The following is an 18942-nucleotide window of genomic DNA, read 5'->3' as shown; positions in this document are numbered from 1 at the left end:
CATTGCATGCATTCACAGAAACAAAAAAAAACTCAATGGGCCAATTTGGCTTAAGCCCAGGCCAATACTTGAACCCACTGTCTATAGTTGCTGCCTATTGGACTCTTGCACCTGGGAGGTGAGTTATGAAGTAGATTAAACTCTGAACAACCAGTAGATGACAGCCTTCTCTGAGGCTGGATACAAAAAGCTGGAGAAACACAGCGGATCAGACAGCATCTCTGGAGAAAAGGGATAGGTGACATTTCGGGTCAAGACCCTTCAGAGACAGTCTGAAGAAGGATCTCGACCTGAAACGCCATCTATTCCGTTTCTCCAGAGATGCTGTCTGACCGTCTGAGTTACTCCAGTTTTTCATATCTGTCTTCAGTTTAAACCAGCATCTGCAATTCTTTCCTACACAGCCAACCCTGAGCTGTTGTTCTTATTCCACCCTGACAACTTCAAACAGTTTGCCACTGCCAATGGTTGCTTATTATGCAGTCATTTTGAACTGAAGTGTGATGCTACAGAAATGTCTTCAACCTCTATTTATGTCCATGTTCACACTAATGTGAAGTGTGCCAGTGGCTGTGACAGTATGTTTTCCTCCGAAGCACCATTCACTACACCAACCCCCTCCCCTCTCACACACAGTTTTGGACCTACTGTTGATGTCAAGACATTTGCAGATTAAGTTAGATACTGAGCATAGCTCGGTCTCTGGAGATGTTGTGGGCTCATATTGTTTGTTTTGTTTTTGTTTTTGTCTTTTGTTTTTACCTTGTTTGGGATGTGTTTACCTTGTGTGGGATTAAAGATGGAAATTAGCTACTGGCTACAATCTTGCATATTACATGCAAATGTTTATTTATATGCACTGTCCCTAATAAAATCAATTCAATTCAATCAATGGAACATCAAAGAAGGAGGGTGCCTACCTGATGACCCCGATGACGTACCAACCCTACCTTTCCCCACTCCAATCCCACTGCCAATATCAAGAGTGCCGATTTACTACAGGGATTGAAACATCAAGTCCTATTAGCTCTACTGAATCCATTTTGTATCTGTGAGGTTGGAGCAATGTTTGGCCTGATGGCAAGACAGCGATTGTTGATGGATAGTAGAATACAACAACACACTAAAAGCTATTCAGCCCACTATACATGTACCAACGCTTTAAAGGAGTTGTTCGTCTAATCTTACAGTCTCTGTAGAACAAAGTAAACAAATACTGCCCTTCCTCTGGTAGAACAACAAAGTTAAAAAAAAATTGCCAAGGAATTTTGAGGAAGAAAATGTACATTAAGGGAATGTTTTCATTCATCAGCATTGTTTTTGTGTCAGGCAGCATCTGTGGAGGGAATGGATACGTGACGTTTCCGGTCAGGACCATTCTTCGGACTGGAGCGAATGGACAGGCAACGTTTTGGTTCGGGATACTTCTTCAGACATTGCCTGACTGTTGAGTTACTCCAACACTATGTGTTTTGCTCAAGATTTTAGCAACTGCCATCTCTTTAAGGACAAAGGGGAAATATTTTAGGACTGAGATGAGAAAAACTTTTTTTACACAGAGTGGTGAATCTCTGGAATTCTCTGCCACAGAATGTAGTTGAGGCCAGTTCATTGGCTATATTTAAGAGGGAGTTAGACGTGGCCCTTGTGGCTAAAGGGATCAGGGGGTATGGAGAGAAGGCAGGTACAGGATACTGAGTTGGGTGATCAGCCATGATCATATTGAATGGCGGTGCAGGTTCGAAGGGCCAAATGGCCTACTCCTGCACCTATTTTCTATGTTTCTATGTTTCTTGTATCTCCACTAAATGGAGAAATCAGGTATCAACATTGGAAGCTAGAATAGAATTTGGAAAGTTCAAAGCCATTATCTGTGACCTCAAATGTTGACATTTGTGCATACTACGATATTTTTTGAATCATTCCTTTTTAATTGAAATAGTTAAACACCACGTTGGAAATGGCTGGTGAAAACAAGTATCATATTGCAATGACATATCTGCAGGAAAATATTCAGTTACACTTCTCAGCACTTCAGCAGGCAGCAAAAACAATAGTTTAATAACTGTTGGGTGAGGGAACTGATGGCATCTAGTTTAGATTTAAACTAAAGATTGTAGCTTTTCATTTATTTCATGTTGAAATCAACATGCTTTTAATATTGAAATAAAACTTGCAAGAAGGAACAGAGCCAGTCACAAGTCAGCAGCAAGTCATTCTGTGCTCACACAGAAATGTGTTATACTTTTAGCAGACTTTAGGTTAGACTTGCTCTCTGCAATTTTCAGACAGGAAAGTGTGTGCAATGTCAGTTCGGGCAGTCACAGTTCTCCGTTCACCCGTTGAAACCAATCAATCAACCTTCAACTAAACGGACCTGTCATATCAAATCCCTGGAAAGACGGTTCCAGCACACTCCACTGCTCATCTGGGCAGCTGCAATGAACGGAATGGGTTGGGAAAGGGACATCTTGGAGAGTCGAGCGTTGTGAAGATGGAAATATCCCGCAGTGGCATCCCCCTCTCTTGATGTTTCAATGTGCTCAGGTCTGTCCCAGCATTCCAGTCCCAAAAAACAAGGAGGCGGAGAATATCAGCACGAAATTTCCTCATCAATTTATGGATTAAATGCCGAATTTATAAAGCCAACATGATTTTGCCCTCTCTTACTTTGGTTCTGATGGTCGGTAAGTAGCTCGGATTATCGTGTTTTTTTAAATTCGTTTAGTCTCGCTAATAGAAATGAGAAGATGCATTTGTAAACCTCGCACCATAGTTTTGGATCGCTTTTTTAATGTCTGGTTTCTGAAATCGAATATTTTATGTACCAGTGTGGGCGAGACTGATAAAGAGTTGGGGAAGTGCAATAATTTTAAAATCTTCAGCGACTTTCAGTTACTTCACGAAATACACGCTTTCCTTTATGTGTCTGCCTTCTACAGCTTACTTTAAAGGTTTTCATATTTTAATTTAACATTAGCAGAGATTTTATTTTCTGCTGTCCGTGGACAATATGCTATTTGTAATTAAATAAGGTGATGCCGTTGTGTACTTTCGTGTCCTTTATGTATTTTTCAGTTCGGTTTGAAAACTTTTTTTAATGCAATTCACTAAGTAAAAAGCAGCATTGTTTCCAAAAGATGTAACTCGACCCATATTGGAAACAGATGTGGACTGTAACATTAACAGTTTCCAGACCCAAACTTTTTTTTTTAAAGCGGCACACTGGGTTAATGAAGCGGATGGGTGGAGTTTATTAAAAAGAAAGAAAAGTAATTGAACGTTGAAGAGAAAGATTTAATATTGTTTGCCTGTTCTGTGGGGAACCGTTTATTACTGAGTGTCTGATGGTGTGGCCTCCGTATCCCTGCTGTCTTCAGGCATCTGGATGGAGATTGAGCCATTGACCCGGAGCGTGAGCCGGTCGCAATTGGGTGTGAGCCACTTGAGGCGCTCTGCAGCCCTAGCGATCTGCGCTGACCCTGCGTGCTGTCCTCGCCGCGTCCTCTGAGACCGAGGGACTTGAGAACAAGTGAACCACAACAAGGGAATAGCTCTTTTTATTTTTGATTTGATTTTTGAAGTTTTCGCGTAAAGTTGATTGAAATAAAACAAGTATGTTCTGCATTAAGACCAGAGTGCCAAGAAGGGATGAATCTGTATTTGATACATAACATAATTTCCTTCTGTATCAATTTTAAACAAACCATCATTGGAAGAAATGTTCAATGAGTTGACTTTCTATTAGTTGTTATGTTGCTTTGCTTCATATTGGAGATATATAGGGCAAAGTTCAAACTCTACACTGCTGTTGGTTTTATCTATTGTTAATTTTATTTCTAAAGATTCAAACATATGTATTTCTGATATTTACACACATTATCTCATTGTGTGCTCTGGGGACATTGCATAAATATTTGGATCCGCAAACTTTGGACTTCAACACAAATCGACAAGCAGCATGCACTTTGGTTGTTAGTTTAACATTGAATCTGGATTTGAACTGCACTCTCAGGGGCATTGTCCGGAAGGTTCTTCATCTAGGAGACGGATAAAGGGGGCTTTTTTTGGAAAGCAATAGTTGATGAAGTTAGGGAATGTGTGATCAAGGTGAGAAGTTTTAATGGGGGTTTTGAAGGTAAGAGATTTGGTCACGAGGAAGTCTTTGGATAGATGGTTCTAGCACACAGCAGTATAATTGTTGAATATACTCACAGAGTGGCAATGTAGAATAGGCCAGAGTCAGAAAATAAGAGTAGATGCAAAGGTTGGTGACAAGATGGAGAATTAGTGAGGGCCATAAAGACATTGAAGTCAATGATGCATTTACATTTACACAAATTACACAAGGACAACCAAGGACAAACTAATGGTATTATTTCATTTGGATAAAAAATGAACAGAAATTTGATTCATTTTGGATTGTTATATTAATTTTGTTTGAAAAAATAATTACATACTGAACTGTAGCAAAGTTTTAAATTGGATAGAATGTCATGTATATTGGATCATTATTACATTTATTAAAATGTATAACTACAATGTTATCTGAGAAAACTTCCTTGTTTCTGCTATATATTGTATGTACCTCACTGTAATTGTGCATGTGACACTAAACAGAACAGAATGATGCCTAAATGATATATAACCTTGTTCTTTTCTCCCTGTTAAATTAATAGTAGCAAAGGATATTTTCTTCACAAAGGTTCCCTTATTTTTAAGTAATTAGGAAATCAGTTACCTAATCCACCCAGACCAAGTCTCTCAGATTGACAAGTGACCCTGATCCAATTATTCCATATTCCATATTCCATGGATGAGAGGACATAGAGTTAGGAAGTGAATGTGTGAAATTTTGCACCAGTGGTTTATTTTGTCACAACAAAGGTTGTTCTTGTATGGGAAGAAATTGCTCGAGGATCTGTGAGGGATGTTTGGATTGGATTGGATTGGATTCAATTTATTGTCATTGTCTCATTGAAGGTATAATTGCTATGTGTGCAGTAGGAGGAGAGAAATTATTCCCATTGACGAAGGGGTGAAAATATGGAGGATATTGAATGAGGGTGATTGGCAAATGAACTAAAGCTAACATGATAAAATACATATTTATATGCAGTAAATGGTCAGAGTCTGCAATCCATTTCATCTGGTAGGAATGGAGGTACATTCAATTGTAGCATTCAAAAGGGAACTGGATAAATACCTGAATTCAAGAAATTACAGGGCCATGGAGAGTGGCAGGTCAATGGGATAGGATGAGTTGTTTATGCAAAGAGCTAGTATAATTTCAATGGAGAATGGCCTTCTTCTCTGCTGTAATATTCTATGAATAACAAATGGCTATCAATGGCTCCCTGGGTTTAGTTAATCTGTGTTTGAACCAAATATATTTGGTTCAACAGATCAATGGTGGATGCGATCTCGCTGGCCCTCCACTCCGCACTGGACCACTTGGACAACAAAAACTCATATGTCAGGCTGTTATTCATCGATTACAGCTCGGCATTCAACACAATCATCCCCTCCAAACTGGTTACCAAACTCGCAGAACTGGGTCTCTGCGCATCCCTCTGCAACTGGATCCTCGACTTCCTCATCCACAGACCACAGTCTGCTCGTATTGGTGGAACTGTGTCAGCCTCGATAACAATCAGCACGGGAGCACCTCAAGGCTGCTTGCTCAGCCCCCTGCTGTACTCACTCTATACCCATGACTGCGTAGCCAACCACAGTGCGAACTCCATCATCAAGTTCGCTGACGACACCACTGTTGTGGGACGTATCACTGATGGGGATGAGTCAGAATATAGAAGGGAGATCGAGCAACTGTCCATATGGTGCCAGCGCAATAACCTGGCCTTCAACGCCAGCAAAACCAAGGAACTGATTGTGGACTTTGGAAGGAGTAGGAGGGGGACCCACAGCCCCATTTATATCAACGGGTCGATTGTTGAAAGGGTCAAGAACTTCAAATTCCTGGGCGTGCACATCTCTGAAGATCTTTCCTGGTCCGAGAACACTAACGCAATTATCAAAAAAGCTCATCAGCGCCTCTACTTCCTGAGAAGATTACGGAGAGTCGGTTTGTCAAGGAAGACTCTCTCTAACTTCTACAGGTGCACAGTAGAGAGCATGCTGACCGGTTGCATCGTGGCTTGGTTCGGCAATTTGAGCGCCCTGGAGAGGAAAAGACTACAAAAAGTAGTAAACACTGCCCAGTCCATCATCGGCTCTGACCTTCCTTCCATCGAGGGGATTTATCGCAGTCGCTGCCTCAAAAAGGCTGGTAGTATCATCAAAGACCCACACCATCCTGGCCACACACTCATCTCCCTGCTACCTTCAGGTGGAAGGTACAGGAGCCTGAAGACTGCAACAACCAGGTTCAGGAATAGCTACTTCCCCACAGCCATCAGGCTATTAAACCTGGCTCGGGCAAAACTCTGATTATTAATAACCACTTTCTGCTATTTGCACTTTATCAGTTTATTTATTCATGTGTGTATATATTTATATCATGGTATATGGACACATTTATCTGTTTTGTAGTAAATGCCTACTATTTTCTGTGTGCTTAAGCAAAGCAAGAATTTCATTGTCCTATACAGGGACACATGACAATAAACTCACTTGAACTTGAACTTGAACTATTCCAAGTCTAAGGTGAATTATATGAGCTTGATGGTTGTTAGCTGTCTCTTGTTCGGCACAATGCGCTTGAATTAAGACAATGTAGAGAACTCCCAATCCCTCAAAACTAGGAAAGGAAAATTGCTCACTCTTCTTGATGTTGTTTGTAGTCTGGTGGAATCCAGTTTTTATTGAAAATTTACACCCCTACCTTTCTTGGCTGTGAATGCGCACATGTTGACATGATCTGATGACAGGGTTGTGATTGATCATGTTAGCACCTCAACCACCGACGACCATGGTAAAGGAGCCAACCAACCTTCACTGAATCCTTCACACATTGTTGGTGATAACCTGTAAATGGTAGCATATCCAGGAACGATAACCCAGCAAGGAGTTAACAGCTTTATTGAGACAAGTTATATTGGCACAGAAAATCAGAGGAATGAAATATAGGTAACAGAGCAGACATTGATAAATGAAAGTTTAAAATCACGCCATAAATATGAATGAGATCACTTGGTTCTGTTACATACTCAGAATCTCCAGTTCTCTTCTTCAATTTAGCATATTTTTGCCAACAGGACTGTATTTTCTCACCTGCAAACAGGAGACTTGAAAATCAATACCTTTGCCTAAATATAGGTGAGCACATTCTAGTCAATAGAATGATTAAGAAACATTCAATAAATCAGAAAATGCTGTAAACACTCGGTGGCATTGGTAGAAAGAGAAACTGAGTTAATGTTTCATGTTGAAGACCCTTGGTCTGAAATCATCCATATATAATATATTTCCTTAATTTTTCCCATTAAAGTAATAAGCTTGATTTTAACGAGAAAGCAGCATTGGTGGGGCATGATAATGGTTAAATAAGACAAAGGTCCTTCTGATCTCAATGGCAGGATATAATTTAATTAACAACCATCATACTTTCACCTAACAAGCAGCTAAAAGGGCAAAACTCTTATAAAGGAGGGTGCAGGTGAAGGAAGGAGAGTCAACTGGTATCAACATTAGACCATGACCTTTAGTTCTTGGAAAGACTATTGGAGGAGTGTGAAGCTTATCAAGAGGTTGAACTACTACCATAGGTATGACAAGAGTTTGGAGTAGAATAGGTCAGAATGGGTAGGAAGGAGCCATCCACCACCTTAGTCATCCTACCAGTGCCACTGGTCGATTGCATCCTTGTATCCCTCTTGTTATCACACCTTCCCAGCCAACTGAGGTCATCTGTTGCTGACACTGATTTGTTCTGGCCTTTTCTCGCCTCTAGTTTCAGTCACCTCTACTTTCAGTCTAAAGAAGGTTCCGACTAAAAATGTCAACCATTCTTTTTCACTTATTCTCTGCTAAGGTTTGGTAGTAGGGGAATTAGAACTACCACTGGATTCAAAGAATGCTTGCGCATTCCTAAGATGGTGGAGATCGTTGATATTTGGTCCTAATTGTTAGGGGGATTTTTTGTTTGGCGCAATCAATTACCGAATAAACCTGGAATCTTAAAAATTTAAAGAATAGAACAATGGAACTGTTCTGCCAGCAGTTCTGGCTGCATTATAGCACAGAGCTGACGTTGACAACCTAGGGTCCAACTGACTAATATGGGCTGCTCTGTACTTGCTTTCTCAGTGGGCCTTATGTGAGCAAGCATTCAGCAAAGTGCCAATTAACATGTCTGACTGCTTGGCCTCCAGCCAATGGTGTTTGGAAAAGAATGTTAAGTGCAATGCATGGATGTATGATAGGGCTCGTTCAAAAGGTTTGAGCGGGAAATTGATTATCCTAGAAAGCATTGCATCCAGCAATTTGGAAGTCCACGTGAGATATGTGCTCCATAATAATAATAATAATAATAATAATAATACATGTCATCCAAATCTTAACTCACATTTCTAGCTCCAACGAAGACATGTGAGGGCTACAGCACTGGTGAAACAGCTGAAATGCTTGGTTGGTTGAAACTATTAAAACACAAGCGTTCACAGCAGTGCAATAAATGTAATTGTGTAATAAGCACCTTGCAGTTAGATAGTCCTGTCAACTTGAGTTTATTGTCATATCCCAATGAGGTACAGGTACAATGAAAATGTTGCTTGCAGCAGCATCACATGCATGTAGTCTTAAACACACAAAAACATGAATTACGGTATACATAAATCATAGAAGTTTACAGTATGAAAGGTTAACTAGTCATTGTGCCAGAAACAGCTGTTTGGAAGAGCAATTCTGCAGACTCAGTTTTACTCGTATCTCTACAACACCCTGCCTTCAATTACCTGATCAAATAGCTTAGAAAATCATTTATGGAATTAGCTTCCATTGACTTGAAGGAAGTAAACTCTTGTTTTTCTTTTTACTTATTACTCCTTCTCCGTTTTCATTTGTCTTTTCCAGATAGATTATCTATGTTTAAAAAAAGCCTTCAGCACCTATTCTCTGCCAACACCACCACCATGTGTGACATTTGGTCCTCACCCTGTCACAGACTCTCCCATGGTTCTCACCAATCCTCCCTCCTCCTTTGCAAATTAAACCATGTTTGATTTTGAAGGCTTCTCAGTTCAGAGGAAGGTCATCAATCTGAAATAGTGACTCTGCCTCATGCTGCTTCATCTGTTGAAAAATTAAAAACAGCATTTTCTATTTTTATTTCAGCTCTGAAACATCTATCTTTTCACTTTTTGATCTGCAAGGGAGTGTTCCATATCTAACAACTCACAGTGGAAAAATGCTCCTCTTCTTCCTTCTAGATCACTCATCATTGATGTTAAAACTATTAATTATTACCTTATTGGTATGTAATTGCTTTTCCTACATGATGGCACATCCTACACTCTTTTGACTTCATTGGATAAAAAGGATATAGCGATGTTCTGAAAAAGATGTAAAAGAGATTACATATTGCACGTGTTATTTTTTTTTAACCTGTTAAAACATTTCAAGATCTCGAAATCTTCTGAAGTTATTTGGAGATTTTTACATGGAATCATGTCAGAAGCCCCTCATGCTTGGAATCTCTTTAGTAAGCATCCTTTGTACTTTTATGCTTTTTGCTTTTATGCATCTTTATGCTTTTTGGAATTACGATACTCAGAATGGTCCACCTCGATCAACTGAGGTCTAACCAGTGATTTATGAAGTTTTGGTGTCGTCACTTTGCTTTTATATCCCATTCCTCTATTTAAAAATACCAAGATGGGATAGATTGGCCGGTGTGGGTAAGTTGGGCTGAAGGGCCTGTTTCCACACTGCAAGACACTATGACTATGGGACTTAGGATTCACAATTCATCAATTTGTTTGCTTTCTTGCAGAATCCTAGAGCAGCAAACCCTTTATCATGACTATACCTTTAAGCATTAGTTAGTCACAGCTAATGACATTGGCTGAGTCAGGGAGTAATAAAGCAAAAGTATCCTTGATGTACTTCACCACAAATAGTTATTTTGATTTGGTACACAGCGTACTTGGAAACAAAAGTAATAAAAACAGGACATATGAAATGTGGCCTCCACTGGGGAAATGTAATGTATGTAAGTGCAGTTTGGCTTTGAGATTTAGCTGAATCATCAAATCTAGTTTTCAAAAATGTTATTTGGATGTGAAGATGAAACCCAAGTGAGTTTTGCTTCAGTGTTATTTCTGTGTTATTTCACCTAGATGTCATAAACAGAAGATAAATCTCAGCACTTGAAAATTCCACTGATGGGAGGCTAAAGGAGTGGAACAAAGTTTCAATAGTCCTTTGATGTTGGGTGTTGATACTAAAGTCCTTTAGAAGTTGCACTACGCACCTCCATACGCACATAGAACATGTTGAATCTTTTTTTATCTCTTCTCGCAACACTACAAGATTAATTATTAATTCTATGAATTTTTCATTTGTGTGAGCCTGTGGAATGCAAACCCAGTTCCTAAGATTATCTATGTATCAAAGTTATATTGGTTGGAGACCACTTTGTCTTATTCTACGAAAATGACATATTGCTCTGATTTTGATTGAAGTCAAAGGAAATGAAAACAGGAAAGATTTATTTAAGCATCTGATTCAATACCAACCATTTTCGACTGTCCTTCAAAAGTCAAAAGTATCTGCACTCAGGGAATCTGGCCTGTTATGGGGTCATACATAATGAATTAATCCGATGAAACTTGGGCATTTTGGAACGCTCGATGAGAGATATTTTGATGCCTGCACTGATACACTCCCTCTGATGGGTAAAAGTTGGAGCACTTAAATAAGAAGAGATAGAAGAAAGAGTTTATTTAATATGGTGCCTTTCATGTCCTTTTTGGATATTGTGGATTTGTGAAAACTAACCTTGCACAGGCAGTAACGATCAAATAAACAGAATGTTTGTGAGATAAAACAGAAAATTATGGAAAAATTCCAGGTTTACCAGAAAATGTAACATACTACTGCACTGCGTCACATCTGAATAAATATAAAGTAAAAGTGCATAGGAATATTACTTGCATAACATGTAATAGTCTGGAAAGTGCCCTCTCCTCCCCTCTCCCAGAAGATACTAAACCTTGAAGGTACGTGGCACCAGACTCAGGAACAGCTTCTTCCCAGCTGTTATCAGAGTAGTGAATGGACGTAGCATAGCCTAATGGTATAGACCATTCTCTCAACCTACCTCATTGTCATTCTTGCAGGTTTAAAAAATAATCTGCACCTTCTCCACAACTATAATAGCGTAATTCTGTAGCACGATGGTTTGCATTTGGGCAATTTTTCTCTTTGCACCATCCGATGTACTTGTGTATGGCTTGATTGTACTCATGTATGGTGTGATTTGACTGGAGAGCACACAAAACATAGTTTTTCACTGTATCGCAATACCTGTGACAATACTAGACTAATACCAATGCCAAATCTCACTGCCCAATACCTCCAAAGTTCTGAATATGCTGGATTAACAGATTTTTTTTACTGTACCTCAAAATGCTATGTCATTGAAAACGAACAATGACATTTCCATCCCATATGCATTTAGTTTAGATTTACTTTAGTTTCTATTAAGCAGGCTGAAGAAATACAAATTTCCTTATGACATGGCAAGATCATTCGGCCTCTCAGAGCTGTCTCCCTGAGCATTCCCATCAATCCCCTTCCTTTCCTTATGCCCCCGTAACCAATTTTCTTTTACAGGCCCATTACCTCTGCCCCGATTCTCCTGTCACCCACCTGTACAATTTGAAGTAGACAATAAACTCACCAACAAATCTTTGAGGTGCAAGATGAAACCATCTCACCCATGGAAAGCCAATTCAGTCACAGGGAGGACATGCAGACTCCGTACAGATTGCATCTGAAGCCAGGATCACTCTGGAACAACAACTGCTGTGCCACTGTGATGCCCTTTAAAAGTAAACGCCTGCAATGAAAATCAGGAGTGTTGCATTATTCTTTCTGAAAAGTTGCAGAATATTTTGCACTTTTTCTAAGGTTTGGATTCTGGAAAGAGAAGACATTTTGAAACAATACAAAAATTGTGAAGTAAATGCAATGTCTCTGCAGAAGCAGGGGAAAAAACATCCGTGAACGAACTATTTCATGCTGAAATGCTAGGCTGAACATAATTTGTGTTCTGCTGCATTTATTCAATTGGAAACACATTTCTATATTTTGTGACCCTTAAATGTTAATGGAGTCTGTTTTGAGGTTTTGGATATGCTTGTTAACATTCCAGAAATGTTATCCATAAGATCAACAAATCATGGAAAGGATACAGAAAGAAAACTTAAAAGGCAAGTAACACAATATTTCATGTGGAAAGGGGAGAGAAAGTCAAATAGATAAAGATCAATTGAATAAATAAGAGCAGGAGGTACATATTGCCAGAGTCCTTGCTGCTTCATGCATGAAGATATTAACTGCCTCGGAATCCTTTTATAATCAGTTAAACTTGTGGTATAGTTGTTAGCTGTACCAATGTTTGTTCCCAATCCCAGTTGTTGCAGCAGATATTGGGACAGCTGTTAACATCTGTAGTATGGTACACCAGTTACCAACAGCTGTACTGGAAACTATGCGTGCGTTTGTGTGTGGTCGCCCAATGTTCATTGGTATATGAGTCAGAGTTAAGGTTAGTGAGAAGGAGCAAGCAGCAAGGCAATCCATCCACTCACGAGCCCATTGGGACTGATGTTCATCCCAGAGTGAGATCAACTAACTCAGCCTGGAGTTGACAACTGTGCTCATGACTGTTCTGCATTGCTCAGTATGACGTGGCATTGCACATTTACCATCTTGGCAATCAAGAGATCACTTAAGGCATTTTTAGTTTAGTTTAGAGATACAGTGCGGAAACAGGCCCTTCGACCCACCAAGTCTGCACTGACCCAGTACACTAGCACTATCCTACACATAAGGAACAATTTACAATTTTTACCAAAACCTATGAACCTGCAAACCCGTACGTCTTTGGAGTGTGGGAGGAAACCGGAGCTCCCAAAGAAAACCCATGTTTCACGGGGAGAATGTACAAACTTTGTACAGGCAGCACCCACGGTCAGGATCGAACCTGGGTCTCTGGTGCTGTAAGGTTGCAACTCTACTGCTGCACCACCATATTGCCCCATATTTAAGATATAGAAAGATTCATACGATTGATGTTTGAGAAATTTGGGGGACAATTTAAATTATTTATCAAGCAAGCTGGACAATTGCACTGTCTTCCCATTTTTAATGGCATGAGGTTTGGACCATTTCCATCTGCCTGACTGGTGTTGCACAGCACCGTAGCAAAAATCACTATGATTCCTTTAGAGGGCAGGTCAAAACATTTTAGGAAAGAAGGAATCGATATGAATAGGGGAGTGTAGCAAGCTGGAAGATTTATTTAGGATAAGATTTAGGCAACTGCTCTGAAAAGTTGCATCTCGTTTCCTGAACAGCCTGCGGCACTCTTTTGTGGACTGTGTGTTTGGCCGCCCTTCACCCAGCAACTAAAGATAGACTGTGAGGTGTGTTTGCTCTGCCTGTTTCCAACTGGAAATTAACATCTAGTGCTCAGATACATCTGGAGGACCTGCTTCGCATGCCTTATAGTGCCAGTAGGGCCATGCTCTCCCTCTCCAGCACAATATCATTCTTCAGCATGGCCTAGATAAAATGCAACAAAGTCAATGGCTTCAAAATGAAAAACCTCCAATAAAACACTAACTGATGATTTATGGACCGTCTTGGGTTGCACTAAGGACTTTGGACTTTGCACTAGCATTGGAGTCATTATATTATTTTATTGTTTTGTTTATTATATATTGTCCATTTGAATTACGTTACAGGCCTGTCATGCTGCTGCAAGTAAGAATTCCATTGATCCATTGTCGGTACATATGACAATCAAACACTCTTGACTCTTGATTCTTGATAGTCAATCCAGAATGGTCAGTATTCTGCTGGTGCCAGTCTAGCAGACTTTCTATACTATTGGATGCTATTACCATTGAGGAAATGTTACACTTTGTTTAGATGTAACACAGTAGATAATGTATATTCTACAGACTATCATTTACTGTAGCTACCATCTAGAAACAGTAGGTAGAAGACCTTCAGTACAAGGACTTTTCTTCCTGCCCCTACACGGTACATAACTCTTGCACAATTCCTGCCAAGGAATGACCTGTTCTGTATGTAAAGACGAAGGCTCCTTTATCTCTGGGCATCTCTCCAATTCCAGTTGCATGGATGAACTTTGCTTGTGCGTCTTGTGACTCGGGCTGTTCCATACCTTCCGCCCCACATTATCATTCTCAGAACTTCAAGAAATGTTTGGGTTACGTATATATGGAGGCATGTTTGTAATAGGTCCTTGACAAGTCATGTCTGAAAATTGAGAATAGTTTTGGTGAAGGCAGAGGGAAATGAGATGTGCTCATAGGATTTTCATAAACTGTTCAGCTGCTTTTAAGAAAGGCAGATCTGAACAGATGGTTTCTGGAAGCTAGCCACAAAAGGACCCAATTAGGTCTTACTAATTTCTTCTGTGTACATGCATCAAGATGAAGCAATGCTATGAAATAAAATGTTTTCAACTTCATGCCAACGTTCTGCATTACGTATTTCCAAATTAGCCATGACTCTTATATTTCCATTCCTCTTGAAATGGACCTCACTTCTTTTATGATATTAGCAATTTTACTCTTTTTCAAACACACCATCTGAATAAGCACAGCTGAACTTCCTGTCCAAATTGTAATTTATCTTATGTCTAATTCTTCAGACTGAAGAAGGGTCTCGACCCGAAACGCCACCCATTCCTTCTCTCCAGAGTTGCTGCCTGTCCCGCTGATTTACTCCAGCTTTTTGTGTCTATCTTTGATATTTAGTTTATAGTTTGGAGCTACAGCGTGGAAACAGGCCCTTCGGCCCACCGTGTCCAGCTTTTTGTGTCTCTCAGCATCTGCAGTTCCTTCTTAAACTAAATATCAATATTTTTGTGCAACATTTCCCCTTTGCTACATTAATTAAAAATACAGTTTGAGCCTATGGCTGTTGATGAGAGGGACTTGGTGTAACGGTGATGGCAGAAAAAGTGGAAGATTTCCAGCATTCTGTTTTAGAATCAAATGGTAAACATCATATTTTTTGTATGTGTTCTACACAAATAATGACCAGAAGAAATCTCATTTCCTTTGTCCTATTATTTTTATTAAATCCCTGATTGAACATTTTCTTCCTGTAAGTCTGTATGTAATTAATGATGACTAATACTGACCCTTATGTGTTTGTGCATGTGTTACAGTCTATGAAAAACATTTATTTATTGAATCAGTTATCCAATTTTGCAATAATCTGTTTCAATTTGTTAGATGTTGCTCTGATCACTGACTCCTTTGTCTGGTGAAATCGCTTTTGGCAACTCCCCTTTAGATTAATGTCTTACTTTCAAAGGAGCAAAACTAGCCAGATTACTTATTAGATTGTTGGACCACACCTTTAACAGCTGTCAGCATTTTAGCCAGCCCCTATCACTTTTAGTTAGTCCAGTCCATCCTCACAGCCTTGAACCCATTACAACATTAAGACTCTGCATGGCCCCATGCCCAGCACAGTATCAGCTTCATTTCCTCTATGTGGTACAACCTCAGTCCTCTCAGTACAATCTCCTGCTCTAGCTCCCTTTCATTCTGCAACCATTTAGCTGCCAGTGTTTAGCTTAGAGATACAGATAGGAAACAGGCCATTTGACCCACTAAAACGGGACCAATCGATCGCCTATAACACTAGTTCTACATGCTAGACCAGTTTCGCATCCTATGCACTCAGGATAATTTACAGAAGTCAATTAATCTAGAAACCGCACGTCTTTGGAATGTGGGTGGCAATTGGAGCATCCAGCCAACACCCACGCGGTCACAGAGAGAACGTACAAAACCCACACAGGTAGCACCCATGGTCGGAAATGAGCCTGGGTCTCTGACACTGTGAGGCAACAACACTACCGCTGCGTCACTGTGCCAGTGCTTACTGATCGTCTGAGCTACAGGCTACATTGCTTTGCATCACCTCATGTTTATGGAGAGTAGAATATGGAAAGCATTCCAAATGTGAATTGGAATAATCTAGTCAGGGAGTTCATGGGAAAGGCCCAGTAGCAGATGAGCGTTGGTAGAATGGAGTAGTGGTATTAAGAAGGCAGAAATAGGTGATCTTGGTGATAGAATGGAAATAAGGTTGGAAACTTAATTTAAGGTTCAAATGTGACACTGTGATTGCAATATCAAGCACTGATGCTCACAAGCCAGGATGTTCCAGATCCTGAACCATTTAAGAGACTTTTGGATAGGCCTATGGATATGCAGGCAATGCGAGGATATGGATTATGTGCAGGTAGATAAAAGTTGGTCTTGGCATCATGTTCAGCACAGACATCGTAGGCTGAAGGGCCTGCTATATACTGTTCGACATTCTATGCTCTATCTGTATTATTTCTACAACCATTTTAGACTAATGTCATTGAGTTCAGCAGACTGGGGACATCCTTGGTTGGTGATGTTAGTTAATCTTTTGTCTCGATCCTTTTTTTGTAATACTGGGAAAACAAGCATGGGTTTCTGCATCTCAGGCTGGAACACTGAGCCATGAATATACATTGAGTGAACTATCAATTTTATATAGATGGTCTCATTTCTGGCAACCGTTGTCAGAATAAAACAGTCCAGATCAGGACCAATACTAAGGAATAGAATCCAGGTCAGGAACAATACCAAGGGGTAAAGTTTTCCCTACTGCCTCTCAACATGGAGTATAATCCGTCTGCACAGAAGACCGTATTTACCATTTTCCACGCTCGTTATTCTTGTTGATTTGGTGAGCAGAGAATGTGGTTTAAGGATCAATTTGCCAGTTTTTGATGGTGGAGTTCCTCATTATGATCAATGTGTGGAGACTAGCCTGTAAGTCATGAGAATACGGGGAGTTAAAAGGTATTCTAAGGTTTTATTAATTCACTAGACTAAGTGGGACCCGTTGGGTCCCATGTTCACACAGGAGGGCTGTTCCCCCGTCGCAATATTCCACTTCTCCACCAATGTGGAGAAGTGGAACATTGTTGCTGGGGGGGGGGGGGGGGGGCTTTCTGGAGCGATGGTATGGGTGTTGTGGGCCGAACGGAATGGTTTCCAAAGGGCTAGTATGGACATTGTGGAGCGAATAGATTCTTGGGCTGGCAGATCAGTCACTCAGGCCTGGTGGGCTGGCAGCTCAGTCACTCAGGCCTGGTGGGCTGGCAGCTCAGTCACTCAGGCCTGGTGGGCTGGCAGCTCAGTCACTCAGGCCTGGTGGGTTGGCAGCTCAGTCACTCAGGCCTGGTGGGCTGGCAGCTCAGCCACTCAGGCCTGGTGGGCTGGCAGCTCAGTCACTCAGGCCTGGTGGGCTGGCAGCTCAGTCACTCAGGCCTGGTGGGCTGGCAGCTCAGACACTCAGGCCTGGTGGGCTGGCAGCTCAGAAACTGCCAGAAATTCTGCCCAAAACAGGTGAGAGACTCTGTGAGAGAGAGAGAAGGGGGAGAGGGTGGAGAATCAATTTTAGAACATTTTCATCTTTTTCTGCAGATCACAGCAATGAAGGAGGAAAGTCTATCCTGGCCTGGATCTCACAGGGAGCAAATGAAGGGAGGGAGAAAAATACAGGGGTGAGGTTTAATACTTGCAGGGGGAATACTTACTGATCGGCCGAAGGGGCCCTTTAAAAAAAAATCTTTGAAATCTCAGTGAAAGGCACATTTTCTGGACTTTTCCTGGCCTGGCACGGGCCTTTTGGGCCTAAATGCTCTTCCTGGGCTAATACAGGTATTTTGGGCAAAAGGCTGGTTTCTCGGCTAATAGGGGCCTTGTGGGCCGAAATTAGTGGTTTCAGGCAGGCCAATCAACTCATTTCATTTCATTTCCAATTGCATTGCAGTTTCAAGCACAGGGCAGGCCAAGCCAAACAGCTGATTGCATTTTCACTTCATTTCCATTGACATTGCACTTTCAAGCACAGGGCAGGCTCAAGCCAAACAGCTGATTGCATTTTTACTTCATTTCCATTGACATTGCACTTTCAAGCAGAGGGCAGGCCCAAGCCAAACAGCTGATTGCATTTTCACTTCATTTCCATTGCCATTGCAGTTTCAAGCACAGGGCAGGCCAGACAACTCATTTTATTTTCATTAAATCATGTATTCAAGTACATTGCATACTCACAGTGTTCTGTAGTTTTCCAGCTCAGAGTCGTGACAGAGGCTGACTGACCAAATGGCGCCAGCACAATAACCTGGCCCTCAACACCAGCAAAACCAAGGAACTGATTGTGGACTTTGGAAGGGGTAGGATGAGGACCCACAGTCCTGTTTATATCAACGGGTCGATGGTGGAAAGGGTCAAGAGCTTCAAATTCCTGGGTGTGCACATCTCTGAAGATCTATCCTGGTCCGAGAACACTGATGCAATTACAAAGAAAGCACATCAGCGCCTCTACTTCCTGAGAAGATTACGGAGAGTGGTATGTCAAGGAGGACTCTCTCTAACTTCTACAGGTGCACAGTAGAAAGTGTGCTGACTGATTGCATCGTGGCTTGGTTCGGCAACTTGAGTGCCCAGGAGCGGAAAAGACTACAAAAAGTAGTAATCAATGCCCTCCCTACCATCGAGGGGATCTATCACAGTCGCTGCCACTAAAAGGCTGGCAGCATCATCAAGGACCCACACCATCCTGGCCACACACTCATTTCCCCGCTACCTTCAGGTAGAAGGTACAGGAGCCTAAAGACTGTAACGTCCAGGTTCAGGAATAGCTGCTTCCCCACAG

The 18942-nt window shown here is 41.0% G+C and overlaps 1 protein-coding gene across 3 annotated transcripts in view; it reads left to right on the top strand.

Moving 5' to 3' along the window:
* The first annotated feature begins 2087 nt into the window (after positions 1–2087).
* The window catches only part of LOC116991254 (CXADR like membrane protein), a 110038-nt gene continuing 93183 nt past the window's right edge, over positions 2088–18942 (top strand). For 2 of the 3 annotated variants that reach the window (XR_004416720.1, XM_033049716.1), the window contains exon 1: positions 2106–2687. Coding sequence is in view for 2 of the 3 variants with exons in the window: in XM_033049716.1 (XP_032905607.1) it covers positions 2651–2687 (37 nt within the window). In the remaining variant the exon portion in view is untranslated. Of the gene's footprint in view, positions 2688–18942 lie in introns of all 3 variants that reach the window. The other variant, XM_033049718.1, reaches the window with a different exon arrangement.

The sequence above is a fragment of the Amblyraja radiata genome, chromosome 33 (assembly GCF_010909765.2).
Source record: "Amblyraja radiata isolate CabotCenter1 chromosome 33, sAmbRad1.1.pri, whole genome shotgun sequence".
Classification (NCBI taxonomy): Eukaryota; Metazoa; Chordata; class Chondrichthyes; order Rajiformes; family Rajidae; genus Amblyraja; species Amblyraja radiata.
Note: the sequence above shows the minus strand (reverse complement) of the source record. Positions and strands in the feature narration are given on the sequence as shown.